Source organism: Siphateles boraxobius, unplaced genomic scaffold, assembly GCF_051911475.1.
Source record: "Siphateles boraxobius isolate OS27281-9 unplaced genomic scaffold, OSU_SipBor_1 56, whole genome shotgun sequence".
NCBI lineage: Eukaryota > Metazoa > Chordata > Actinopteri > Cypriniformes > Leuciscidae > Siphateles > Siphateles boraxobius.
Window position 1 is genome coordinate 7,366,701 of NW_027509182.1, and position 27,489 is coordinate 7,394,189.

Consider the following 27,489-nt stretch of genomic DNA (forward strand, 5'->3'; position numbering starts at 1 on the left):
ACAGTATTAGTTACAAAAAAAACAATGAAATGTATTAATGTATAATGGTAGCTTCAGTAACACTTTAATATAATGTGATGTAGTTATACGTTACTACATGTACTTTCAATATTAATGATTGTAAATTATGCATAATTACAAGTAACCCTAAACCAAACCTTAACTACATGTAACTACATTTAATTTTAAGGTGATGTATGTAACTACATCACCTTAAAATAAAGTGCAACCAATAGCCTATTTTTCACTCTAATTACTTGTAATAATTGTCAAATTCCGTGGAATTACTACAAAATGTATTATTTAAAATCTAACTGTGCTGTCAGCTAGAGAAAAAAATCTATTTTTAGATGGGTATCAGAAAAATAGCTGGTCCTCAGAGAGCACCTAATTAAACGCAAGGCTCTGTGAACAGCACAAGGAATGGTAAGGGGCTGGCCCATGTACTAAACTGGCCAATCAGAGAACGCTTTCTGCCTGTCACTCATTTTGCGCCTTCGGGACATCGGAGTGTTCGACGTCTTTGGAACAAATCCCTCCTTTGCAGATAAAGCCACGGCTCAGGGGGGAGAGGGTTTGACAATGGCAGAAGTTAGCAAAAGGCATTCAATTAAACAAAAACGTTTATTCATTTTTTTTTCAACGTAAAAACAAAACTTCCAACTGGGATAAGGGATAAAACAGGCTCATCCTCATCACGTGATATATAACTTAGTAGAGACCACGTGACATAAGTCTGAATCGTCTCCGCGAACCGGTTCTTTTGAATTGTTCGTTTCAAAGAACCGGTTCGAGCAACTGATTCAATATTGGCATGGCATCCCATGCTTGTCATAATAAAGTCGTATGTAAACAGGTCTGTATTGGTGTTTCCTCGGTTTATGTGGTTTTCAAAATACATACATTTTATTAAAAAATATTAAGGTATTTATTAAAGTGAACTATTTTCTATGTGTGTTGATAAAACCCATGAAGTAAAGTAATAAACACAGTTGCAGTAAATTTGATTTGTAATATTTCTGCTATTCGGCTCATTGTGAGTCATATTATGTCTATGGCGGAGTCGCGGAGACGATTCTCAGTTCAATGAATCGTTGACTCGAGAACCGCTCAGACTAATTCATTTTATTCAATCGAAGATCCGACTCAAAAGAACGATTCGTCCAGTAATCGGACATCGCTTGAGCGGAAAAGCATGTCCAGCTAAAGCTGTCAACGTCCATTTCTCTTCAGTGTCCACTTTCAGTCGTCCCTCATGTGGATGTGAACACAAAAAGTGACTGGCGAAAAATGTGAGTTGGGTGTGAGCGTATTGATGACTTCAGTACAGCTGCGCATGTTTGAACGGTGATGCTTTCTCATTGTGTGCTTCAGTGGACAGGAAAGGAAATTGTATGTGGTGAGACACATCTGTGGCCTGGCGTTCATTGTGTATAGCTGCGGTTTGCAAAATAACCTTTGGTAGACGCTTATGTTAAGACCGAGACTGTTTACTTGCACATCTTTTTGTCCCAAAGCGGATGCGTATGACGTGGCGCCCATTTAAATAACCAACACAACGCTGCTACTTTCATCTTTAAAAATAACCACATGCTTTTTTAGAATATCGAGGAATGTGGAAAGCATACGCAATGTTTTGTGGCTCCACTGTATGATTTGATATGAGCAACAGATCCTTACAAAATATTATGGAAATAGGCTAAAATTGCACAGGTCCAAAAAGCTTCCTGTGCAAAATTAGTTGGCATATCTTAAAGGTATAGCTCACCCCTGAATGAAAATTTTGTCATTTACTCCCTCTCATGTTGTTCCAAACCTGTATGAGTTACTTCTGTTGAACTCAAAAGAAGATATTTTAAAGAATGTTGGTAACCAGCCAGTTGAAAACACCCATTGACTTCCACAGTCTTTTTTAATTTTTATTCCTACTATGGGTGCCATTAACTGTCTGGTTACCAACATACTACAAAATGTCTTCTTTTGTGTTCAACAGAAGAAACTCATCCAGGTTTGGAACAACACGAGGTTAAGTAGTGACAACATTTTCTTTTTTGGGTGAACTATCCCAATATTCTTGTTATTCTCTGATGGTGCTTTCATACTTGGCTTTATATTTTTAATGATACTTGTTATTGATACAAATCTTTAAGTGTATCACTGGGTGGCTTCGGCCTTATTTTTAATGCAAAGGAATCAGAAGCTAATAAGTAACCAATAACCACAGTAAACGAAGCGCAAACCTCTATGTTCAGATGGTTACCCATTTTTAAAATAACATATAGAACATGTTGTGGTTACCTTTCTGCTCCATTAGCTACAGCCCTAGACTTGTATGGAGTGAATCAGGAAGGATATCTTTATTTTACCAGGCTGTACTAGAAAACGGTGCGCTATAGATTAACTGTAACAGCTTGCAGTGCAATAATAAGTGTGAGTTGGTCTGGTGTGGATGCCAGTGAGGATTATGGGGAAAATACAGTTCTGGAGTTAGCCTATCATGTGAGCTGTCAGGAAATGAAAAATATATCAGATCTACATACAAAGTAGGAGTTGGTGGCCTCTGGTAGTACAGTTTACAGTTAAACCGTTTTTAGAAATCTTGTATGCATGTTTTTTTAGATTATTAGGTATTAATAAGTCTGTATAATGTTATAAAGAAGGTATTATTTTTATTGGCTTACGAAGTAATTTTATTGTTACATATTTAACTTGGTGTTATTTATATCTTTTTCTTGTTTATATTATAATGATTTGAAGAGTACCGTGAATACTACAGCACCATATTTCAGTTCAGAGTTCAAGACAAATACAGTCCAGTTTTTCCTTCAGGGACAAAGAATTTCGGTTTTTATATTGTTTATTTTTGCTTAACATTTACTAAATCTTATTGTTTTATTCTGTAACATATTCATTTTTATTTTTTTACTAGAGACGTGCTATGAAAACCAGTCCTAAAGCAGGGCAAGGTCAATCAGGTATGTTTCAGATTTATAAAATTTATAATCATTATATCACACAGATATCAGAATGATTACCATATTTATATCCCATGGTTTTTATAAGGTCCTTAGAAAAATGCCATCAAACTATCGGAAATGTATATCTGGTACCTTTTTGTTACTTATTGAGTGTTCGTTTGAATCTTGTTAGTTATTAGTTATTGTTTATTTGAGTGTCAAACACCTTTTATGGTGCCCAGCCCTCATGGGCTTATTAGACACAACAGCTTCACACATATCACCAAAATAGCCACGTGATATAAGATAAACTCTGAACTGAAATATGGTGCTGTAGTATTCACTTGTAGTCTATTTTTTCAATAGACTTTCTTTTTTGGATCTTTTTTTTCAATGCAGAAGTAAGCTTTTTTCTGTGAATGTGTGAGACTTATAACATAAGCCGCAAATTACTAGAAGAATAATCAAATTGCAGTTAACAGTAAAAATGTTTGCACGACAAACCAGCGTTTTTATGTTTATGCAAATAAATTTAATGACAGCAAATGCCGGTTTGTAATATCAAGCAGAATAACAGAAAAAGCTGAAATAACTGGAAGCCTCACACATTCACGTTACAAATGGCCACAAGTGCTCTTACATTAAACATAAGCTTTATACAATAGGCTATATGACATTGTGATTAAACGATTATTCACAGCTAATATGAGCAGTGAGCTCAATGTGCCAATGGGCTCCCCCGCTCCCGGGGGCTCAGACCGGCTGCAGGACGGGGGTGGGATGGACTACAGGGACTGGGTTCGCCGCAGTTATCTGGAGCTGGTCACCTCTAACCACCACTCGGTCCAGGCTCTCTCATGGAGAAAACTGTACCTCAGCAGGGCGAAGCTCAAGGCCTCCAGCCGAACCTCAGCCCTGCTGTCTGGCTTCGCCATGGTCAGTATATTACACTCTGTGTGATCCTTCAAAATGTGTGTGGTACCGCACGAATCTGATTTGAGACAGACTTCTGAGGCAGCGTAACGGTTTAATGATCTACAGTAAAATAGAGTGAGCTTTGGTGATGATGACTAAGCGAATATTTAATTACCACGATTGTAAGTTCTCGCTAGAAATAACATCAAAAGTGGAAAAAGTTGGTTCGTCCGAAGGCAGCATTTTTCGGCTATATCAGACTTGTTTACTCACTGTGGATTTTAAAGCTTGCGTGCTGTTGAATTTCTTAGAAACATTAGATGGATTGGAGGTTGTCTGAAAACACATTCACATTGTCCTGTGAAACTTTGAACCACTTTTGGCCAAAATAGATCATAACAGTGACCACCCACATGACCGGAAGTATTTTTCCCATTCATTTTCTCCATAGGGATTTCAAACATTCTTCAGTAAAGAGTTATGAAAGCAAGTAACTCAGAGATGAATCGCATCATTATACACATACAAAAGACAAGACTGTAGCTAGTTCAATTATTATAATTCTATCTATTTTTGTTTAATTTAAGGACAAAACAGAATCCTATGTGATTGTTTGTTATTGACGTAGATATAAAACAAATATTCAGACACACAAAGAAAGTGTAATCTGACCGACTTGACTGCATTTTTTGCAATGATTCATGGGAGTGGGCGGTATTTGTTGAGCTACCGTAGTAACAACATCTTCTCTAATAGAGTGCAACAGTCGGGTTCTGGAGGTAAAAACTCCATTCATTTTCTCCATAGCTTATAAACCTTTAAAGACAACCTTACAGTGAGCTACAAGGTTGTTAATCGATGGTGTTTGCGTCTGTTGAAGACGTCAGCCTGCATTATTTCAACTCAGTTTTAAAATAATCGTGTTTAACATGCGATTTTGTGCTGAAAAACTACATTACCCGTTATGCTGATACACGATTGGAACCAATGTTGCTGAAAAATGGGTGGGCACTGTTGCACGCTATTTGTGGATTTTTCATCAGGATTATGGGTAGTGTAGTTTTTTTTTGTTGGAAACTCAGCAAATAAACAGTTTTTTGTTTTTTAAGGATTTAAAATGACACTGACTTGCATTAATGTTTTTGAATGAAGTCTCTTCTGCTCAACAAGGCTGCATTTATTTGATCAAAAGCACAGTAAAAACAGTAATATTGTAAAGCTGTTTTCTGTTTGAATATATTTAAAAATGTAATTTATTCCTTTGATGCAAAGCTTAATTTTCAGCATCATTACTCCAGTCTTCAGTGTCACATGATCCTTCAGAAATCATTCTAATATGCATTTTAATATTTTTTTATCATTAAAAAAAATCAAATGGGATTTTTACTTTTGATGTCTTCAAGTTTATATCAAATAAAAGCTGCTTTCAATTCAGTTATCGTTTGACAACAACTATAATTTCTTGATGTGGTCATGACCAGGTGGCCATGGTGGAGGTCCAGCTGGAGATGCAGTACAACTACCCACGTTTCCTGCTCATCGCCTTCAGCGTTTGTACCACAGTGCTGGTGGCCGTCCATCTATTCGCCCTCCTCATCAGCACCTGCATCCTTCCTAACGTGGAAGCCGTCAGCAACATCCACAATCTCAACTCCGTCTCCGAGTCTCCCCACGAGAGGATGCACCACTACATCGAGCTGGCCTGGGGCTTTTCCACCGCTCTAGGGATCATTCTGTTCCTGGCAGAGGTGGTGCTCCTCTGCTGGATTAAGTTCTTGCCGGTAGACTCTGGGGCAGTCCTCAAGCAGCAGAACTGTAGCTCTCCTGCGGTTCAGCCCGGCCACAGTGGCTGGCAGGCGGCCTTGGCCTCCACCATCATCATGGTGCCGGTCGGATTGATCTTTGTGGTGTTCACCATTCACTTCTACCGTTCGCTAGTGCGACACAAAACAGAGCGGCACCATCAGGAGATTGAGGAACTGCACAAAATCAAGGTGCAGCTGGACGGCCATGAGCGAGGCTTGCAATCGGTGTGAGATCTAGGGATGCTTTTCGTTCCATTGCTAGACTCTTTAAGCTTTCAAGCACATCAAAAAGTCTTTCGGGCTTATTTTATTCATAGAGGAAATGCCTTTTTGCCAGGTGAAAGGATTACACGTGTAGGCACAAGGTGAGAAAAAGGCGCACGTTTACAAGATTTCAAACAGAAGGGCTATTTATTTCTTTAGGCTTAAGGTCACATTAAGTGCCATTTTCTGTTTCTATGCCTCTAAATACACTAAGTGAATATCGCAGAGTGGCTTTCTTTAATATCATTATACTACTTCTCTTCCTTTTGCCATGCCATCCTGGATCGATAGTGTGCCACAGATAGTGAGACCAAATGATTTGGTCTTGGATCCATTTGTGATCAGAGCTGCCAGAGTCACTGCCAGAGAATCTTTGACTAAAATATACAGCGTTTTCAGTGTACATGCTTGTTTGAGGTTCGGTTTAAAGTGATCGTCCAGCCAAAAATGAACATTCGGTCACTATTTACTCACCCTCAGGTCGTTCCAAACCCGTTTAACTTTCATTCTACTTCAGAACACAAAAGATATTTTGAAGAGTGTTTCAATGTTTTTGTCCATACAGTAAAAGTCAATGGGGTCCAAAACAACATTGGATCACTGTATGGACCAAAACACACAAAGACACTGTTTCAGCAGAGGAAAGAAAGTCCTACAGGTTTGGAACAACATGAGGGTGAGTAAACGATGACTGAATGTTCATGCCTTTAAAAAGTAATGCTCCACATAGTTTCATCTATGTTTAATAGTGGATGTGTAATACTGCAATTTTCCAGCCAGCAGAATTGTCATGGCAAAAAAATGATTGGTTTTAAAGCTGTTACAGAAGTATCGCTCATACTAGACCTATATGTAGTGCAGTATTTTTAGCTTGGGTGTGAAATCTAGATGCTTTAGCCATGCACAGTGCGCACTTGTATTTCATTGAAGCTCTTGCATGTGTACTGTAATGCACTGTCACTTGTCAAGCACAAAGATGGAGTTATCCATATTTCACACGAGTCCAACTGAATGTTATTACTGTGGGCTACTAGAAGTTTACGCTGTTGACGACTATAATCACACTTTAAAGGTGATTTGCTCCAAGAAATAACTTTTAATGGGGACAGTTAGTTATAAAACAGGGGCTTTTATCACAGGCCGAGCTGAAGCCGTTTAATGTGAACCGAGTTGGCAGTCCTTTTGTCAGGCTCAAAATAATGTCAATTTGAGGAAAACATTCCACGGGGAAAAGAGGACGGACCAATTTCTGCCTGCCTTAAATAACTAAACTGTCAAAAGTGCACTTGTAGTGTAGTCCATGGAAATGATGTGTCTGGTTTGTTTGCAGCATGCAGACTGATTTCAACTGCTGTAGTTCTTTCAGAATGCAGAGTTCTACTTTGCTGCTTTGTTTTATGCCTGAAGCATTCATTTAATCTAATAGTATGTTCATGAGTCGACTCTGTAATTAGGCATAGTGAAGCGCTACTCTTGTCACAGTTGCTCAAACAAGGGAACTTGACCAAAATTGTGTACTCTGTTTGAAGGGGCTTTTAAAAAGCACTTTGCTTTGGTGTGCGTTTAAATATTTTTAGTATCATTTTTGATACTTTTGTTGTTGCATTATGCCACACCATCAGTAGAGAAACTCAAGTGAATATCCAGTGTGAAACGTATTTTGCGTCCAGAACACGTAGCCGACTATTATCGAAATGTTATGTTGAGCATGTCCTTCCACACTGTCTGTACTTGGATGTTAATTTATGTCAAATAAACAGCCTATTTTGTTTACTTCAAAACTTTGTCATTTCTGTGACCAATGGAAATTTGGCATGCCTTGGAGATCTATTCAAGAAAAAACCTTCTATTTTTCCTTGTGACTTTTTTGTGGTTTTTTTGTTATAAGGAATGACTGAATCAGCAGACAAAGGGTGAATGTGAACATATCACTAAAATCTCTATTTCATTACTAGAATAAAAAACAATAGGTGCGTCCCAATTTGTGCACTATTCTATGCTGTTTTGTAGTATTTAGTGCGAGTGGCGTGTTCACTGAAAATTCCAAATCGAAAAAGTGCACTTTAAATACCTGGATGACACTCAATTTACTGAAAAAACTAAGCCTGCATCCAAATTGAGTTGGTACTTATTTAGAATAATTACTTCACGGACGCTAAAAAAAAAGTTCTATATAGTATGAGTTATGAATGTAATCTAGATGTACTACATTCACCATGCTGTCATTACCATGTGAACTTCTAACATCAGTTGCGTCGCTTTACTGCCATTCATAAATCCTCTCCCGTGGCCTCGTGGATAGTAAAGTGTCCATCGTATGCACACTTCAGAATCTCGCCGGACGGAGTAGGTCATCCGGGTGCTTTTTGCCTACTCTTTTATGAGTACTGTGTGAATTCACACATACAGGTGCTGGTCATATAATTAGATTATCATCAAAAAGTTGATTCATTTCAAGAATTCAACTTAACAGGTGAAACTAATATATTATATAGACTCATTACATGCAAAGTGAGATATTTCAAGACTTTATTTGTTATAATTTTGATGATTATGGCTTACAGCTTATGAAACCCACAAAATCAAAATCCCAGAAAATTAGAATATTACATGAAGTCACACAGTAATTACACAGGAATTCAACCAGGTTTTGGTTCTTTTGGCAGTGTGGGCAGGTGCAAATCCTGCTGGAAAATGAAGGAAGCATGAAGTGCTCTGAAAATGTCCTGGTAGATGGCTGTGTTGACTCTGGATTTAATAAAGCACAGTGGACCAAAGTCCTCTTTTCTGATGAGAGCAAATTTTGCATCTCATTTGGAAACCAAGGTCCCAGAGTCTGGAGGAAGAACGGAGAGCCACACAATCCAAGATGCTTGAAGTCCAGTGTGAAGTTTCCACAGTCTGTTTTGGTTTGGGGAGCCATGTCATTGGCTGGAGTTGGTCCACTGTGCTGTTCACTCAACACAGCCGTTTACCAGGACATTTTCAGAGCACTTCATGCTTCCTTCAGCAGACAAGCTTTATGGAGATGCTGACTTCATTTTCCAGCAGGATTTGCACCTGCCCACACTGCCAAAATAACCAAAACCTGGTTCAATGACCATTGTATTCCTGTCTAATTACTGTGTGATTTCATGTAATATTCTAATTCTCTGGGATTTTGATTTTGTGGGTTTCATAAGCTGTAAACCATAATCATCAAAATTATAACAAATATCTCACTTTGCATGTAATGAGTCTATATTAGTTTCACCTGTTAAGTTGAATTCTTGAAATAAATCAACTTTTTGATGATATTCTACAGTAATTATATGACCAGCACCTGTACTTCTTTTGTCACATACTGTTTTTCGCCTACTATATAGTAGGGAAGTATGTGATATTGGATGCAGCCGTTGTGTGAAATGCTGGACACTTCATGCACTGTCGCAGCTTTAGTTACGTAGCAGAGGGGCTATCAGACACTGATGTTGAGTGACCAAATAACCTTAAATTCATACACTGCACGCCTGTGTACAAATTGCATAAGTGTGTCATTTAGGACGAAAAAGTGCATAAGTGTGTCATTTAGGACGAAAAAATGCATCATTGTAGTATTGTATTTGTTTTTCCTTTTAGTTAAAAACATCATCATTACAGTGATTTTCTTTTTACCCTAATCCAAAATTTACCCTAAGAAAAATGGAAATTATAATAATTTGGCTTGATTGGGAATTGTGCTTAATTGGCTTAAAAATGTTGTCACAATGCGGAATTAAAAAGGCACAAAAATGTGATTTCTTTTTCGTGTAAAATATAATACCTGTTATTTTGACTTTGTGCTGAAATATGGCCCGGGCATGTTTGTGTGAGATTTGTGTAGTGCTGCATTAGACTAATCCTGGTCATTAGTATCTGCCTTTCACTAGCTGCGAGTGAATGGTCAGGTTTCACGGCTGTGACTGGCAGGCGCACATGAACCAAGGCTGCAGTGCATGAAAAGGTGACACGCTGGCTGAGAGAAGCATTTCAAATTAGATTAAAGCATGGGTCTAGTTATAATGCATAGAAATTCTAAAAGTCTAATATAGCCTGCCTTCTGCACAAACATTTAAAAGAACATGCATCAGCAACAACAACAAAAACCATATTAATATCCAAAATAAGGATATTGTTGTAATTAAGGATTGTATTATTACCAATAGCAACAGATTTAATATCTGTATTTGGAATAGAATGTTTCTGCATTACAAAGTATGTGTACTGTGCATTTTTTGTTGCATTGTTCTACATGCACAGAACAGACTTTGAGCAAAATGTTTCCCACAATCCAATGTTATCAGCTTCTTGGCATGACAAATGCACTGAAAGTAATATTTACCACAGAATCTTTGACTAATTGATCGAACTGTCAAGAAATAAGATTTGTATATATAATAGTACAGCTGCACTGTACACTCTTTAAAATAAAGACTCCAAAAGTGGGTTTCGTAGCGATGCAGAACCATTTTTGGTTCCTCAAAGAACCTTTCAGGCAACAGCTCTCAGTATTTCCTCTTATAGTGTAGAGAACATTTTAATTATCTTTTGTGCAATGGAAAGATTCTGTGTTAAAATTTGAAACCAATAAAGAACCTTTTCTTATGCATTGCACCCATAGCCAACCTATGGAGACTCTCCTGATTCTCCTGACATGTTCCGTCAAGACGCTACAAAAATTGACATTTGATTAATTTAATAAGGGCTGAAGTGTTGGAAAAACACTGCTCACATATCTAGTTTTACTGTGACTGTTTTTGATTAGTCACAAGCATCTTAACCAAATGAATTAGCGGCCAATTGTTAGAGAACAACCTGATTCAACCTCTTCTGAACTCTGTGATATTAATTAGTTCTCCAAATTAATAGTGATCCCCTGGGCTTGATTAGAAATTCAAGTGAAGCTGTCTTGTGTCACAGGCTAATGATGATGAAGTGAGAACAGGTGTGCAGTAAAGACCTTATAGCCACTCAAATTATAAAGATTGAAAGGCAAAAACAGTTACCTTGTTGCCTAATCAGTCAATGATTTGAAAAACAGCGGGCTTTTCTTGACGATGCTGTTGTAGGAAACCAGGTTCAGACAGACTTCCACGTTCTTTTAAGCTTTAGAACAAATTCAAATGTGCAGTGCCAACCAGGCAAGTAGACTATTTGACTTATGATTAATTTCCATAGAGAAACAAGCCTATGTTTACAAGTTTTTGTTGTTAAAAACGCGAGACGCACGTCAGTGGAACGACAAAAAGCGTATAATAACGCGTTTTCTTAAAAGGTTAAACTCTTAACTTGAGTGCCGCGTTTTTAGAATGACGTGTCATGCGCGAGACGCTGCAAAGTCCGTGTTTTTCGTGTTAGTTTCAGACTTTGGTGGTATGTTTAGTGGCAAATGATTCTGAAAAATCGTTGAAAAAGATCATGTAGCTCAGATCCTGCAGCGATGATGAGTGAAAGAACATGTCTGACTTGGTATTGCTGCCCTTTGGCGTCATTGACCAAGATCTGAGTGAGTTTAATCTTCTCTCTGAGCTGTTCTCATGTTTGTAGGTCGTTCAGGGGAAAGTTTGAGCAGAGACCCAATTTGCATTAAAAAGGTTGGAACCAATAAAACTAGAATCTCTTTCTGTCTTAACTGGTAGTTCTGTAACGAGGAAAATGCATTCTTTTAGGGAGTGGTCTTTTTTTATTGTTTAGTTTACATGGAAAATAGAATAGCTCAGTGGATTCCAAGTGTGAAAAGCCCCCCTTTTTCTTTTTTGTCATTTGTTTGATTTTTCAAAATGTTTTCTTTCTGTTATTCAGCCAGTTTAGACTTTATATAAAACGAGTTTAGTTTGGGGCCCCTTGGAATGCGTGTTGGCTATTGTTTTAGTCATGCTGTAAATTACTGTGACAGTATTACAATATTTGCTGTCACTAAGCTGAAACAGATGTCAGACACTATATATTTCAGCATAAGCTCTAACTTTTTGCTATATGAAATCCTCTGCTAAAATAATGAAGCCAATTTGATTGGAACTGTAGCATCAAATGATCTGAATTAGTTTGATCAGCTGTCATCAGTATCAGATACTGTCCTGTGCTCTTCTAAAACTGTTTGGGTTCAGTAAACAGATGGTTTGAATTACTATTCTAAAAATCAAATAAATTAATATAGTGATAAAAAAAAACATGGAAAAATCCTCAATGTATTTGAATAAAAGTCAGCATGAAATGAAAATGCATATTTGTCATTGACTTATTGTGACTACTATTCATCTGCATGTTTCATTTTTAAAAATTGTTCTTGACCTCGTAACATTCAATCAAAATCATAACTGGACCATCCAGTAAAAACTTCTCTTTGGTGAACTATTCAGGTCTTCTCTAATCATAATTAGGGTACATTTACACAACAATGCACTAAAAATGTTTTTCATTTTTCATATAGGCTACAGACGACGAAGTTGTCAAAACGAACCTCGTTCACACTGATTCGTGAAAACGATTTAAACGCTGTATTATTCTTAAAATATTCGTATTTTCCAAATGTTAGTTGATACGAAAGAAATCTACACCTGCTCCCAGCCACGCGTAAATAGTGCGCTTAACATCCGAACGTTTTGCTTATTAATAAGGCTCCATTTTAATTAACCTTATTCGGATGCATATTACACAGCATTTTGAAAAAAATATTATATATAGTAAATACATACGGTTTTTCTTTTTACTTTTATTATGAGAGCCAGGAATAGCATCTGCAAACGGAACACTTTAATCAGATAATTAATTGCTTTCAATAGGGCTGGGCAAAATAATAGCCCCTAAATTGTTATGGAACTGGTTCCAAAATCAGGCATAACATGAAACATTTACAATGGCTGATATAACACTTTTGCTAGATTTGGCAGACAGAGCGCTGTGCAAAAGGCGTATTTTCAGACAAAATTACAATTTCTGCACCTGAGAAATTTTTCTTTTTCATTCGCTTTTGACAAGACGTGTTGAAATCCTTCGTTTGTGTCATAATATGATACCCATATATAGTTCTCAGTCGGATTTAATGGGCGGGATTTATGATAATTGAGAATGAGCGTGCACGCGCGCCCGAATTACGACTGTTTGGAATTCATTAACACATACTAACACATTTCACTATCACATATGACGGTTACTAAGTATTTTTGAATCAGGAGAAGAGTTTTCGGAAAGGTCTACGCGCAAATCACTCACATATTTACGATTGTTTCATGAATGAGGCCCATTGTGTGTACACCACAATACGGAAGAAAACATATATCACTACTTCCTTTGCACTGCGACAGTAAATAAGAGTCAGCAATGATGATCAGTAGGGATTATATCTGTACAAATTTAATATTTACACATTTCAGAAATTAGTAGACCATAATAACCACATCATAAAAATGAATTTGACATTTTAGTCTTCCCTGGGATAACAATTAGCAAAACGTTCACTTTAACTATGTGCAATAATTATGTAAAATCGGACAGATTAGCATTAAGGCATCTTGAAAAACATTAACACTATTTGAATCTATCCATCCGGTGAGTATATTTTAATGAGGTGCTGCAGTCCTGAAGGGTAGCCGGTGAGGGGACACCTCTGGTTGGCTTTAACATATACATATATACACTTGTAACAAAACACGTAGCCTGAAGTGGCGAGGGCAGTGTCATTGGTGCGCACTTTCCGGCAGAGCGGGCAGACTTTGATGTGTATGAGTGACGTCTCCTGGCTGTGAAGGTGGAGAGGTGGCGGAGGGGTCGGGAGAGAGGTCAAGGACTTAACGGTGCTCTGGCTCTCGGATGAATACCACCACTCCAGGAACTGCAGGAAAAACACTCCCATCGAAAGGCTGGTTGAAAGAGATACAGCCACACCGCCAACTGCTGTAGAGGCCAGACGCTGACATTTCTCAACAAAGCTGAAAATCAAGATACTTTTGTTATGATTAAGCATCTTTATATTTTAGTAAACCTCAAAAAAAAAATTTGACAATGTATTAAGAAAACTTGCTGATTCTTTCAACTTAAAGGAATTTTTTTCTAGGGCTGGGTAAAAAAATATTGATTTCTCGATTTTTATTTTTATGAACCAGTTTTGATTCTTAAATCCCATTAATTGATCTTTTTAGTCTATGCTGTTCTCAGTTGATGAATGAACAACATTGTAGTACACCTCCCATCCAATAAATCACAAAAACCTTTGTTACTTTTGATATGAAAGTCTCAGATTTCAAATTCTGTCCATTTTATCACAAAATTCAAACAATAATGCGCTCTTTAATATGGAGTGACATCACTGTAGCGCCTCAGTTCAAGCAGCACAAACTGACGGCACATGATCTGCTTTACTAGTTACAGCACGAAATAAACAACTGAACATCAGAAGGTATGTTGAAAAATACAGTACAACTACTGAAATTAATCACGTCTCATGAAATAATCAATTTACCTAATGTTACATTTACTTCAGAAAAGCCATTTAGTGTCCACAAACTCAGTCAGAACTCTAGAGAGGAGCATTTTGCCAAATATTTGCACAATTTTTAAACTGCTCTTCACTATTCAATATACATTTTATGACAGCCACCTTTTAAAAACAAAGTGGAGTAGAAACATAATTATAAAGGTAGTATTATAAATTTATAATTATAAAAATGCCATTATGTGTAATTTAAGTGGTTGAATATACAAAAACTCTTTCCCGCCATTAACTAAGTTTTCCGGCGTTCCGTGTTTTCACTGTTATACAGTAGGGGGCGCTATGATGCATCTTCTGAAAAAGTACAGAATCTCCAAAAATACAGGCGGAAAAGAAATAGAAACAAGCGATAGCATATGTATGCAAATGCATGTGTAAAATAACGCGATCCTCAACATTAAACAGCAAATAAATCAAAACTCCCTAATGTTACTGAAGGAAATGTCGACCCAGTACAAGCTATAGGACTGTGCCAGCATTAGGGGTGTCGATGGTCTGTTTTGATCATCGTTCTGAATCTGATATTGATTGTAGTCTTTAACAAAAACATGATTTTTGGCTTTTTGGATAAAATTTAGCTTTCTTTTAATGAAAATTACCCACATTCAAATGTTGATAAAAAAGTATGCATTAAGCTAGACTCTGTTCTTTGATATATTCCATGTTCTGGAGGCCACGAAAATGTTGTGACAATTATAAAAAATTGCTGGTGTGGTAAGACTTAATTTTAACCTTTAATATTTTAGGAATGTAGCTACCAACTGATTCCCTGAATAGTTTATTTATAGCATTAGTTGAGAGATTTCCTTGAGAAAATTTGCACCTTATATATATCCAAATTAATCTATATAGAATTGTGAAAATTGTGTGAATATTACCCAGCCAAAATAGAAAAATAAACTCAAAATAAACATCATAAACTCACCTTTGGCTGGGGCTGAGTGCCGGGCCTGATGGCTTGAGATCCAGGCTTTGGATGTCATTAGCCGTGAGATATGAGAATTTAACCCCTGCCATCCACAGAAGCGGAGAATGTGTCCGTGTTTTTCCAAAAACATACAAAAGCTGTTGGCAAAAGACCCAGCCATCCCAGGCCATGCACACAAAGGGGTACGCAGCTAAAAAAGCCCTGTACAACTTCTGCATGAAGGACTGTGGCAAGCGGATCGAGAAATCGTCTTCGTCTCTCTGTCGAGCCATGACTTTGTCCAGTTTGGTGTGCAGGTAAGGAAGGAGGGCCAGTAGGAGCAAGGAGCGCCAGTGCTGTCTGCGCAGGAGCCCTAGATGGGCAGCACGTGTCCCGTCTGCTCCTACACGCTTCAGGCCGTAGAAGTTCTCTGAGAATGAGGCGCTGGTGCGGGAAAGGAAATGATGCTGCAATAACATATCCAGGATAGCATAAATCTCATCAAAGCTCCTCCATAGAAACCCATAGCGAGCAGGGTTGGATGTAGCAAGGATCTGTGGACAGTGGCACAGCACAGTTAATGCCAGCACAGTTAATAATACTGTAAAGTACAGTTTTATACTCTTTTTTTTAAACATGTAACACAATAAAATTATGCTTGCAACAGTGAATTCAAAAGGACTAGCCTATGACAGGGTTTTCAAACTGGGATGCACGGAAACATTTAAAGAAAAACTGTAAAAACCTTAATAAATACAATAACAATAAATTTAAGATTAAAATAAATAAATGAGTAAATAAATCTAATCGTATAGAACTATAATGAGTTTAAACAAAATATTTTCCAAAACCGACATATTTGTAATACTAATTTTTTACAATATAAATATGGGTCTTTATACAAAAAACTATATGCCTATGGATGCATTTTCAATTATATCATGGGGGTCCATCGCATTGAGAAGATCATAATTGGGGGTCTGTGGCATCTAAAAGATTGAAAACCCCTGACCTGTGCCAAATTTCACAAAATAAAATGGTTATTTTCTGTTTTAAAATTCAGTTTTTTGTAAAATGCTTCAGGCAGTCCGATCACATAATGAACAGTTTATAAAACACCTAGTTCATTCTTGACAATAGAAATGAAAGGTCAAGTTGAACGCACTGCATTGTGGGATACAGGTTACAAGCACAGTGTTCTTTATGCTGCAAATCATGGAAAATATAGGTCTTGGTATTCAAATAGGCTGAATTAAGTACCAGAACATACCACAGTATATACTATACTAGAGGTATATATTATGTATAGAGTACAGAGTTTACATATTATATGCTGTTAGTACTCAATGTAGCCCAAGTTCTTAATGTAAACAACTTGAAAATCTGTCGGGTGTTTGGATAGATGTTTAGATGCAACTTATGATTGACCTTATGCTTTACACCCATCATCATAATTTCAGGAACCAATGTTTGTAAAACGGTTGCAAATCCAGTACAAGGTGTTTTAAATTCGTAAGCATACCTTGACAGCATGCAGTAATGCAGGTTTGACAGCACCCATCAATGAGTCCTGCGCTAACACCTCAAACACAGACGGCCTGTCTTCAGCGGGAGCCGCTGTGGTCAAATGCGCCCCTCGCTCTGCCATCGCACTTGGATGTGAACTTTGACAGTTAAAACGTGTATTATTAGTCCTAAGAGTCTTTTAGTAATATTACATCACACAAGACTATTTGTGGAGAAAAGGACTGTGCAGAAAAACAATGCACGATTCAACTGTCAATGCGTTTTCCTGGTTAATGTCGGTATTCTTCTGTGTGCTCACTGGAGGCTTCTAAGCCAACAACATGGGTTCATGCTGCCATCTACTGTGATGGAGTGAGAGGAGGATGAGATTTAAAAAATGGTATTCTATAAAACATTCTGTTCTTTTGGCCACTGGACTCGAAATCTATCAAGAAAACTACTTTTCAAAATAAAAAATGAATTGGAATAACGTCAGATCGTAATGTCAAACTTCAAAAACAATGCTTGAAACAATGATGCATGTTTATTCTTAAAGATAAAAGTGCCATTGTATCGGACAGTTAATAATATTACGGGGAAATATTATATATGCACAAAACTTTACCATAAGGTTTCATTAGTTAACATGAACTAATGAGGAACTGCACTTCTATAGCATTTTTAATCTTTGTTAATGTTAATTTAAAAATGTACCTGTACTTATACATTATTAAAATCAAATTATGTATTTGTTAAAATTAGTTAATGCACTGTGAAGGAACATGAACAACTGTATTTATATTAACTAACATTATAAAAGATTAATAAATACTGTAACAAATGTATTGCTCACGGCTAGTTCATGTTAGTTAACTAATGTTAACAAATGAAACCTTATTGTAGTGTTACCGGAAATATGGGCTTTTTACAAACCCTAATTTATATTCTAATTTATTTTGGTCCATTAACTAAAAACAAAGCCATAGGATACAACGTGAAGAAATACATAAACAAATCTGCAGTGTATATTAAAAAAAGATTGTTCTTGCAACGTAAACCAGTGCAATAATACTATACATTTTAATATTTCTAATAAATTATTTTTATAATATTCCATTACAAATATTTATGAAAAATATATTACAAAATGCAATAATATATAAGGGGTACATATATGTTTTATATATTATTATTATAAATAATACACCACACAACTTGTAAAACTTAAGTAATTTTCGGAGAGGTTAGCAAGTCACAGCTTTCCATAGTGGTGTGGACGCAGCATACGCTGGTTGTTTTGGTTCAGGATGAAGTGTAAAAGGCGGCTGCTGTTTCGGTCGTGGTGCTCGGTGACTGACGTCTGTCTAAATCTGCGTAGCATGAAACGCGCTGATGATGTATGATGTCTGCGCAAGCAGGTGCGCGGAGGTATGAAAATGCATACGTTGACAGGCAGACAGGACATCGTATTATGGCATATGGTCTGAATGCAAGGATTGGCAAAACATTTTATGGTCCTATGCCTTCCACATACGAGATATATACATATAATATATTTAGACCACTTAACTTAGTGATTAATTACTAACACGATGTGAAGACTTTCAGCCAGAATAACAAAAAATATTTCTGGAACAAATCTCCTACCCTGCCTTTAAATGATCAGTTGGTGCCACATACCACAGACAGAACTCGTTCAGAGGTTTTGTGGAGTCCATGCCTTGACGCATCAGAGCTGTTTTGCCAGAACAAGGGTGACCTACATAACATTTAGACAGGAAGTTTTCATTTTGTTGCTGATCAGTGTACATGAGGGACTTTAGGCTCTTCAGAGATAAAGGTTGGTGGGCATCTGCTGCACATTGAATAAAATCCAATGAGTCCAAATCCAAATCATGAGTTTAATCAATGATTACTTAAAGCAAAAGCTACAGTTAAGTAAAAATGAATACTTTACTGTATATCTAGCATCTGAATATTCAATGTCACAAGTAGTAGAATAGCTGTTTTAAGGCAAGCGCAATAAAAACAATCAAGTTAAAAATAAATGTCCGATACATGTCTCTAAAAGTGTCACTGCCGTTTCTTCAGCTTCCTGAACTAAACATGCAAGCACAAGAACATTCTGTAAACATTTATGAGATGATTAAACAGGGGAATGATAAAATGTCATAAGAAATGATAAAGAAAGATATCATAAAGAAAGATGATACTTAAGAATAAAACTTCTTAGATATTGTTCTTTTGGAAGGTACTCCATCTGTGAAGGTACACGAAGCTCACATTCGACACTCTCATTGGTTGTGGCTCGCTATAGGACAGATTTATATGGAAAAGTTTACCATGGTTCTTTATTTTGTATGACTGCGTAGAGAAGATCATTTACTGATGATCTGGCTTCTCTCCAGTGTGGATCCTCTCATGCGTTTTCATGTTTCCTAACAGAGCGAATCTCTTGCCACAGTGTGAACATTTGAAAGGTTTCTTTCCATTGTGAGTTAACTGGTGCTGATTATGTTCGGAACTTGTGTAAAACATCTTCCCACACTCAAAACACGTATACAGCTTTACAGAGATGTGTCTTTTCAGGTGCATTTTTAAAACAGACAGGTACCTAAAACTCTTTCCACACTCAAAACACGAATGATGTTTCTCCTTAGCATGAATCTTCTGGTGGTTCCTCAGGACTGATTCCAAACCAAAACCTTTACCGCACTGCTCACAGTGAAACGCCCCGTCTACAGAATGAGTGTGCATATGTAACTTTAGAGTGCTTGAATGTCTGAAACTCTTCCCGCATCGATCACATGTGTGGGGCTTCTCTCCGGTGTGGATTTTCATGTGCGTGTTAAGGTTACTTTTTTGTGCATAACTCTTCCCGCACTGATCACACGTGTGCGGCTTCTCTCCAGAGTGGATTCTCATGTGATTCTTTAGGTTTGATGTGGAAAAAAAACTCTTCCCACATAGATCACATGTGTGTGGCTTCTCTCCAGTGTGGATTGTCATGTGTCTTTTGAGAGATTGTAGGAGAGCAAAACTCTTTCCACATAGGTCACATGTGTGCGGCTTCTCTCCAATGTGAAATAGCATGTGGCTCCTAAATGCATCCTTTAGTACGAAACTCTTTTCACATTGATCACACGTGTACGGCTTCTCTCCAGTGTGGATTCTCATGTGTCTCTGAAGGTGGTCTTTTCGTGTGTAACTCTTTTCACATTGATCACATGCGTGTGGCTTATATCCAGTGTGGATTCTCATGTGTCTCTGAAGGTGGTCTTTTCGTGTGTAACTCTTTTCACATTGATCACATGTGTGCAGCATCTCTCTATTATGGATTCTCATGTGTACCTTAAGGTTTGTTTTTAATGAGAAAGTCCTCCAACACTGATCACATGCGTGCGGCTTCTCTTCGGTGTGAATCATCATGTGTATCTTAAGTTGGTATTTTCGAGCGAAACTCGTCCCACACTGATCACATGTGTGCAGCTTCTCTCCAGTGTGGATTCTCATGTGTTTTTTAACGTATTCTTTGCTTGCGCAACTCTTCCCACATTCATCACACGTGTGTGGCTTCTCTCCAGTGTGGTTTTTCATGTGTTGCTTAAGGTTTTCTTTGCAGGTAAACCTCTTCCCACATTGGAGACAGGCAGAAATCTTCTCTCCGGTGTGGTTCTTTGTGTGCCTCCTAAGGGCTTTTTTTGGTTTCTGCTTCTCTCCATTATGAACTCCCATGTGAATCTTAAGGTATGTTTTACATGTGAAACTTTTTTTACAATGAGAGCAGTTGACAGATTTTTTGGCTTCCGTTTTTCCTTTCTTGTTCACGTCCATCAGATCTAGAAAAACATCATACAATCAAAAATCAAAACGTAAACAAATAAAAATTGAACCCAAAAGTTTAGATCTTTATTTTAAAGGGAAGGTTCACCCAAAACTGAAAATTGTTATTAATTACTCACCCTTATGTCGTTCCAAACCTCTAACACTTCCGTTCATCTTCGGAACACAAATGAAGATCTTTTTAATGAAATCTGAGAGCTTTCTGTCCCTCCATTGACAGCTACACAACTACCACTTTGACGCTTGAAAAAGTTCATAAAGAGATCGTAAAACTAATCTACATAAATTGAGCGGTTTAGCCAAATTTTCTGAAGAGACATGATCGCTTTATATGATGAACAGATTGAATTTAGCTTTTTTTCACATATAAACATTGATCAGTGAACATAAACCGAAGCTCAACCGAACCTGCTTGACATGGGAAAATGACATGCACTATACAAAAACTGTGAATTAAATTAAAATTGAATATAAATGCTATCATGTCTCTTCAGAAAATTTGGACTACATCACTCAATTCCTTTGGATTAGTTTTACGATCTCTTTATGAACTTTTTGAAGCGTAAAGTGGTAGTTTCGCAGCTGTCAATAGAGGGACAGAAAGCTATCAGATTACATTAAAATATCTTCATTTGTGTTCCGAAGATTAACAAAAGTTTAACGGGTCTGGAACGACAAGAGGGTGAGTAAATTTTTTGGCGAACTATCCCTTTAAAAAGTTGTCATGTTAACAATAACAATATCAAATCTGGATGGTTTGTTATGCAAAAACTGCTGTGCAAGATTATGAGCATTTTTAATGTCATGAGAATGATTTGCATAGTGCATTATGATTTGCATTATCAAACAGTTGATGGTAGCCTTTGACTTCCATAATCTGAAAAAAATACAATGGAAGTCAATGGGTGCCGTCTACAGTCTGGTTACCAACATTTTTCAAAATCTCTTCTTTTGTGTTCAACAGAAGAAAGAAACTCATCCAGGGTTGGAACATATGGAGCCCCTAAAGGGACATGGTGCTAGAAAAAATCGGGATGGGAGAAAAAAAAAACTCAAATCTTTTGCATTCCCTCGCAAAGCGTGTTCCCTTGCAAAGTCTGTTGTGAGCTTGGACAAGCACTTCCTGTTTAATGTCCCACTGGCAGTGTTTCAGAAAGCTTCGGATATTAACAATGGAGCGGTTCATAGTTTGATATTGGACTCAAATATAAAGAAATACGGTCAGTGCTTAACTTCGCACTTGTCTCTCAGCCGCCTGATCATATAGAAACCAATTTATATTATAAAGCTCGTTTTGAGGAAAATTGGGTTGTAGCTAGTTGTCTTTGTTACTATGATTGGAAATACGTGTCATTTGTGTTTTAACAACGTTTAGCTCACGAGTTCGAGAAGTTAGAATTTGTGAATATATTATTAACTTTACTAAACTCCTTGAACTAAGCACTGACCGCATTTCTTAATATTTGAGTTCAAAATAAAACCCTAAGAACCGCTCCATTGTTAATGTACAGAGCAGTCTGAAACACTGCCAGCGGGACATTAAACAAAGTATTTGTCTGAGTTTACAACAGGTTTTGCAAGAGAAGGCGAAGATTTGAAAAATATTTTTTTCTCCCATCCCAATTTTTTTCCACCACCACATCCCTTTAGGGGCTCCGTAGGAACAAGCTGAGGGTCAGTAAATGATCACAATTTTTTGGGTTGAACTATCCCCCCTCAGATTTACTAGTTAGCCGGCTGGAGCTAGCATCATGAAAGTCTTTAGCATCATTAATGAGTCAAAAACAGACACCAACCTCTTTTTTCTTCAGTATCATGATGTTTCGTTGTACTGGGTTTTGGATCACTCATTTTCTCACTTTCCTCTCCTTCCAGGTGTGAATTAAGATCACTGTGGGGTAGTTCTGCCAAAAACAAAAAGAGTTTAATTTCCAACAAATTTTTATATATAATATTTAGATAGAATATATAGATACTATATATTATACACTAATATATACCCTATATATTTATATGTGTATATATATAGATACTATATATTATACACTAATATATACTCTATATATTTATATGTGTATATATATATACTGGAACGTGCTCTCTCATTGTTTTTGAGAGGAGATCCCAATACACGTAAAAAAAAACAAATCTAGCAGACTCAGATCTATCTCTGTGACCAATTCACAGTCAAAGCATTTACTTTACTATTCATCTTCAATCACTATAGAGAATTATGACAAATATTGTAAACCTCTTACTGAGAGAAAGTACAATCTTATCAGTATGTTTTGGGAAAGTTCAGTGATCTAGAGCTCAACCAGCTCTAACTTTGAAGAAGCAGTGTATCTGGGTGTGTGTGTCAGTTCAGTTTCCTTTGTTACAGGTTCAGATTTTAGTGAGGTGAGCAAACTGGCACCCAGGGGAGATGCAATTTTGCTGATTCGGCAAAAATGTCAGTCTTATTACAATAAAGATTAATAATAATATAGTGTAAATTAAGCAAAATCACACGTGACGTGAGCAAGAATATTTTCACAGAAGAAAAAAAAGGTTTTTCGTGATCAGCAGGATTGCAAATGTGACATTGATTATAATACACAACAGTTCAATAAACTAGAAGCGAGTATTAAGCGACTTACCTTATAGACAGGAAATTTCGCCGACAAAAATAGTTCCATGCAAATTCACGGCAGTCTTTGCGCGTGTCTGAGGAACACAGAGCTGTTTGTTTCCCTGAATTCGCTCTGGAATAATTCGGGGTTTTGGATGTTTCAGGTGCTTCTCAAACGGAAGTTGAACCCTATAGGACCAGTCTTCTTGTTGAGGCTTTTTAAATTACGCCCCCATTTGAACCCGAACCATGAAAATGCCATACTTAAACTTTCATGAACGGTGCCGTTTGGTGTTTTTGCACAGTTGTGGGGTATCTAAACTGAATAAAACACTCTGAGCTTTAATTTCGAAGATTCAGAATCTATGTAAGCAATGTTTTTTTGTGCCTTTTTTTTCTGCTTTAAATAATTTATTATTTAAATAATAATAAATGTGTCTGAGACACACAGAATACAGTGGACCACAGCCACAAGTCCAAAGAAATTCTGTTTCAAATTTAGGTTCCGGCTAGGTTTTTTTTTTTTTTGGACTAGACATATCCAAAAACTGCCATGGAGTTCCAAAAATAAATTCACACTATTGTATGGAGTTATTTTTTATGTAATATCATTAAAATGCATTAAATAAATGGCATCAAACCGTGAATACAAGTTGTTGTGATATTATTAGCTAAATCACACAAAACCTAATTATTTACAAAAACCTTGGTTTCCATATACACATATACTCTGATATAACTTGTCTAGGGGGCCAGTTTTATAAATTACAAGCCTTTTATAGATTCCTATTATTTTACAGTATATGCACTCCTGAAAGAGTAAAATAAACTGGTGAAAGTTTTCACAAATCCAGTTTTGTCTGAAAAGACTTACACCATCATAGGATCCCAGATAACAAGTACGTTTGGGCCACATGTGCCATCTGATATGGCCTAGATGTGGGCCAAAAATGATTGCAAAGATGCAAATAATAAGCAGTATGACAAATACTAATTAAGAGAGATACAAATCAAATAAACAGTGCTTTACATTTTTCATGCTTTCATGTTTCCACAAGTTAGTGTTGTAGCCATGACAAAACCAAGTGAACTAAACCCTTCACTGTACATGTTATATGAATTGCTTATAATTTATAACAGACATCAGACTGACATCAGCTGACCACCCCCTTGCCTACAGAGAAATGTGTCTCAGGTGCCGCTGGGCTCTGCTCACTTTCCCAGCATTTTTCAAATATTGCCAGTGGGTGGAGTCAGGCTCTGACCAGTGGTTTAGTTACCCTTTAAAGACAAATGGTTCTGTAAGGGGTTTTACAGTTAAAGACCCAGAACCAGATATGAAGAATGAAGACCCAGAGTCATAATTATAATAAATTAAAGAAAAGATTTACTGAAGATAGTTTGCAGTTTCATCAGCAGAAGGCAGCTTCAAGACTCTCACAGGAGTTCGTAGACCGCCTACAGCACTGAATGCAGCAACGTCATTGCTTACAGGTTGAATGATTCTGATTGGCTAAGGAATAGATAAACATAGTAATTTTCCACACATATACAGATAGACGGAAGCATATCTCCATGGTTTATGCAGCTGACAGGCACGTCGTGACCTTCCAGGTCGCAGATTTGGGTTCCTGGGCGCCAGCCTGTCTCGGACAACAAGTCAGTCAATCTCCAATAATGCCAGTGGTTCCTTAACCTGTAACCAAGAAGACTAACACACACACACGACTCACAGCTTTTCCAACGTTGGATTTGGCCAGGCTCTAACAATAAACAGGAGAGTATTCTCAAAACATCAAGATAATACGTTCTTTCTCTTAAGGAGAACTATACTTTTTAGTCTAAGTGGAAAATATAGGCTTTAACTGAGAAATGGTCTCTTAAACTATAGATCCCTATATCTTTTAACACGTTGAAGACCTTTCTCAAACACAAAACAAGTCCCTATTTTATTTCTGGAATCCGGGCTGAATAAGCAAGCACTGTTACTGCATTTAGATAGCAAATACTGACATTAAAGAATACATGAAAAGAAAATTTCAGTAATCACACTGGTAACTTTTATAACAAAATAAAATCTCTAGAGAAGTCATTCAACTCATTTGATATTTAGAAGCAAAAATATTGATTAATACCTTAATTATAATCAATCATTACATACCTTGAAGCAGCAGTGGATTCCAATCCATCCCCTTCAGGCCAAAGACAATAACTTCAGTTTTGTTATCATTCAACTGAAGGAAGTTGTTTGCCATCCAGATTTTAATTTCTTTCAAACAGTGTAAAAGAAGATGCATGAAGTTGCCGGATTTAAGTGGGATGTACAATTGGGAGTCATCTGCATAGAAATGGAATGAAATATTGAATTTTCTGATGATGTTACCTAGGGGGAGCATGTAAAGGCAGAAAAGTACTGGACCCAGAATGGATCCCTGGGGGACACCATAAGACACAGGGGCAGAGGATGAAGAATACTGGCCTATGGATACAGAAAAAGATCTTTGGTGGAGGTAGGAGTGAAACAAGTTAAGAGCTATACCCTTAATGCCAACCCATTGTTTGAGATGCTCTAGTAATATACCATGGTCTACAGTGTCAAATGCAGCACTAAGATCCAACAGGACCAGAATGGCATTATCACTGGAGTCAAGAGTGAGCAACAGGTTATTTGTCACCTTTAACAGGGCTGTATCAGTGCTGTGACGGGTTTTAAACCCAGATTGAAATGGCTCTAGGATCTCTGTTAAGTTGAGGTATGAAAGCAGCTGTGTTAAAACCACCTCCTCCAAAATTTTTGAGTTAAATGGCAGTTTAGAGATAGTCCAGAAATTATTATGACATTTTACATCCAGATTATGTTTCTTTAGCATAGGCTGGACAACCGCATGTTTGAAACATGTAGGAACGGTGCTGGAGGCAAAGCAGGAATTAAGAATAAATTGAATGGAGGGACCAATAGCGTCAAAAGCATCTTTGATAATCTGTGCAGGTATAGGATCATTTGGAGCTGTTGATGGTTTCATGTTTTACAATGTCCCACAGTTCAGTGTAGGACACTGCTTGAAATTGGTCAAAAGTAGCTAAAGCAATAGGGAATTGCGGTGGTGTGTCAAATACAATGGGAGTGAACTGTGTTCTGATGTGGTCAATTTTCTCAGTGAAAAGCTTCAAGAACTCTTGACAGATATTGGTGGATGCCTCAACCTCTGAAGAGACATGGGGGTTAACAACTGAGTTTATGGTATTAAATAAAATTCTATGGCGATGGGAATGTTTGCTTATAATGTCAGAGAAATACCCAGCCCTGGCTTTTTTAGCTGCAGCTTGGAAATTGGCCAGGAAAATCCAGAAAATTTCTAAAGAGACTCAGAGGTGATCGTTTTTCCACTTACTTACGCTCAACTGTTCGACAAACCTGCCTGAGATGGCAGGTGGAATCATCAAGCCACTGTTGAGATTTAAAATTAGGGCGTCTGAGTTTAAGAGGGGCCACAGTTTCATGGATAGCTGAGCAAGATGTGTTGAAGGAGGATATTAGCTCATCAGGGCTCAAGAGGTGATCATGGGTAGTGATAGAGGCAGTGATGTCATTTCCCAAGTAACATTCAGAGAATTTAGGGGAAAATTGGAGAGAAAATTGGAGGAGTCAATGGGAAGATTGGTGTCCAACGTCTGGTTATAAAGGAAGTTGTCATTGTTGAGAACCTTTTTTAGAAATCATTTTTATTTGTATAGCATTTTGCACAATGCACAAGTTTTCAAAACCGCTTTACAGAACATCGTATTGTAATTTCTGTTATCTCAGTAATAGTAATAGTCACAAATTCATGGTTAATTAATTAATTAATGGTTAATTAATTAATTCATGGCTAATCGACTTTTCTCTTAAATGGATTAATTTTCTGCCATGTGTTTTACTTGATCTGTGCAATCTGGCAACCCTGTGCATGGTAGTGTTCATTTTGTTAATGAAATCTTCGAAGAAAAATGTTCAAACGTCATTCAAATTTGACAAATAATAAATTTTCTTTTTCCTAATAATCAACATAATGCAGGAGAAACTGTAAAATGAACTCCCGACAGTAATAAACTGTTCACTCCATCACAAATGATCAAAGTACGAGTCAAACTCACTAAGACTGCCTAAAGTTTCTTTTCCAAGCATCAATAAATCC

The 27,489-nt window shown here is 37.2% G+C and overlaps 3 protein-coding genes and 1 non-coding gene across 4 annotated transcripts; 2 read left to right on the plus strand and 2 right to left on the minus strand.

Annotated features, from left to right (window-relative positions):
• The first annotated feature begins 1,127 nt into the window (after window positions 1–1,127).
• Window positions 1,128–7,722, plus strand: orai2 (ORAI calcium release-activated calcium modulator 2). The gene is made up of 4 exons (XM_077206565.1): window positions 1,128–1,292; window positions 2,930–2,975; window positions 3,658–3,893; window positions 5,354–7,722. Exons 2-4 carry the CDS (start codon window positions 2,939–2,941, stop codon window positions 5,906–5,908), a joined length of 828 nt encoding a protein of 275 aa, XP_077062680.1. The 5' UTR covers window positions 1,128–1,292; window positions 2,930–2,938; the 3' UTR covers window positions 5,909–7,722.
• Window positions 7,723–11,395: 3,673 nt separating this feature from the next.
• Window positions 11,396–11,491, plus strand: LOC143715140 (Z30 small nucleolar RNA). The gene has a single exon (XR_013195677.1). It is a non-coding gene; the product is annotated as a Z30 small nucleolar RNA (small nucleolar RNA).
• A 1,799-nt stretch (window positions 11,492–13,290) lies between these two features.
• Window positions 13,291–17,190, minus strand: pex12 (peroxisomal biogenesis factor 12). Its single transcript, XM_077206573.1, has 3 exons — window positions 16,877–17,190; window positions 15,373–15,908; window positions 13,291–13,887 (listed from the first exon to the last, which is right to left on the minus strand). The coding sequence occupies exons 1-3, from the start codon at window positions 17,000–17,002 to the stop codon at window positions 13,497–13,499; spliced, it is 1,053 nt and encodes a 350-aa protein (XP_077062688.1). The 5' UTR covers window positions 17,003–17,190; the 3' UTR covers window positions 13,291–13,496.
• Window positions 17,191–18,749: 1,559 nt separating this feature from the next.
• On the minus strand, window positions 18,750–26,337 carry drll.3 (draculin-like, tandem duplicate 3). The gene is made up of 4 exons (XM_077206250.1): window positions 25,896–26,337; window positions 25,698–25,793; window positions 22,500–22,607; window positions 18,750–20,699 (listed from the first exon to the last, which is right to left on the minus strand). The coding sequence occupies exons 1-4, from the start codon at window positions 26,335–26,337 to the stop codon at window positions 19,243–19,245; spliced, it is 2,103 nt and encodes a 700-aa protein (XP_077062365.1). The 3' UTR covers window positions 18,750–19,242.
• Window positions 26,338–27,489: the final 1,152 nt, after the last annotated feature.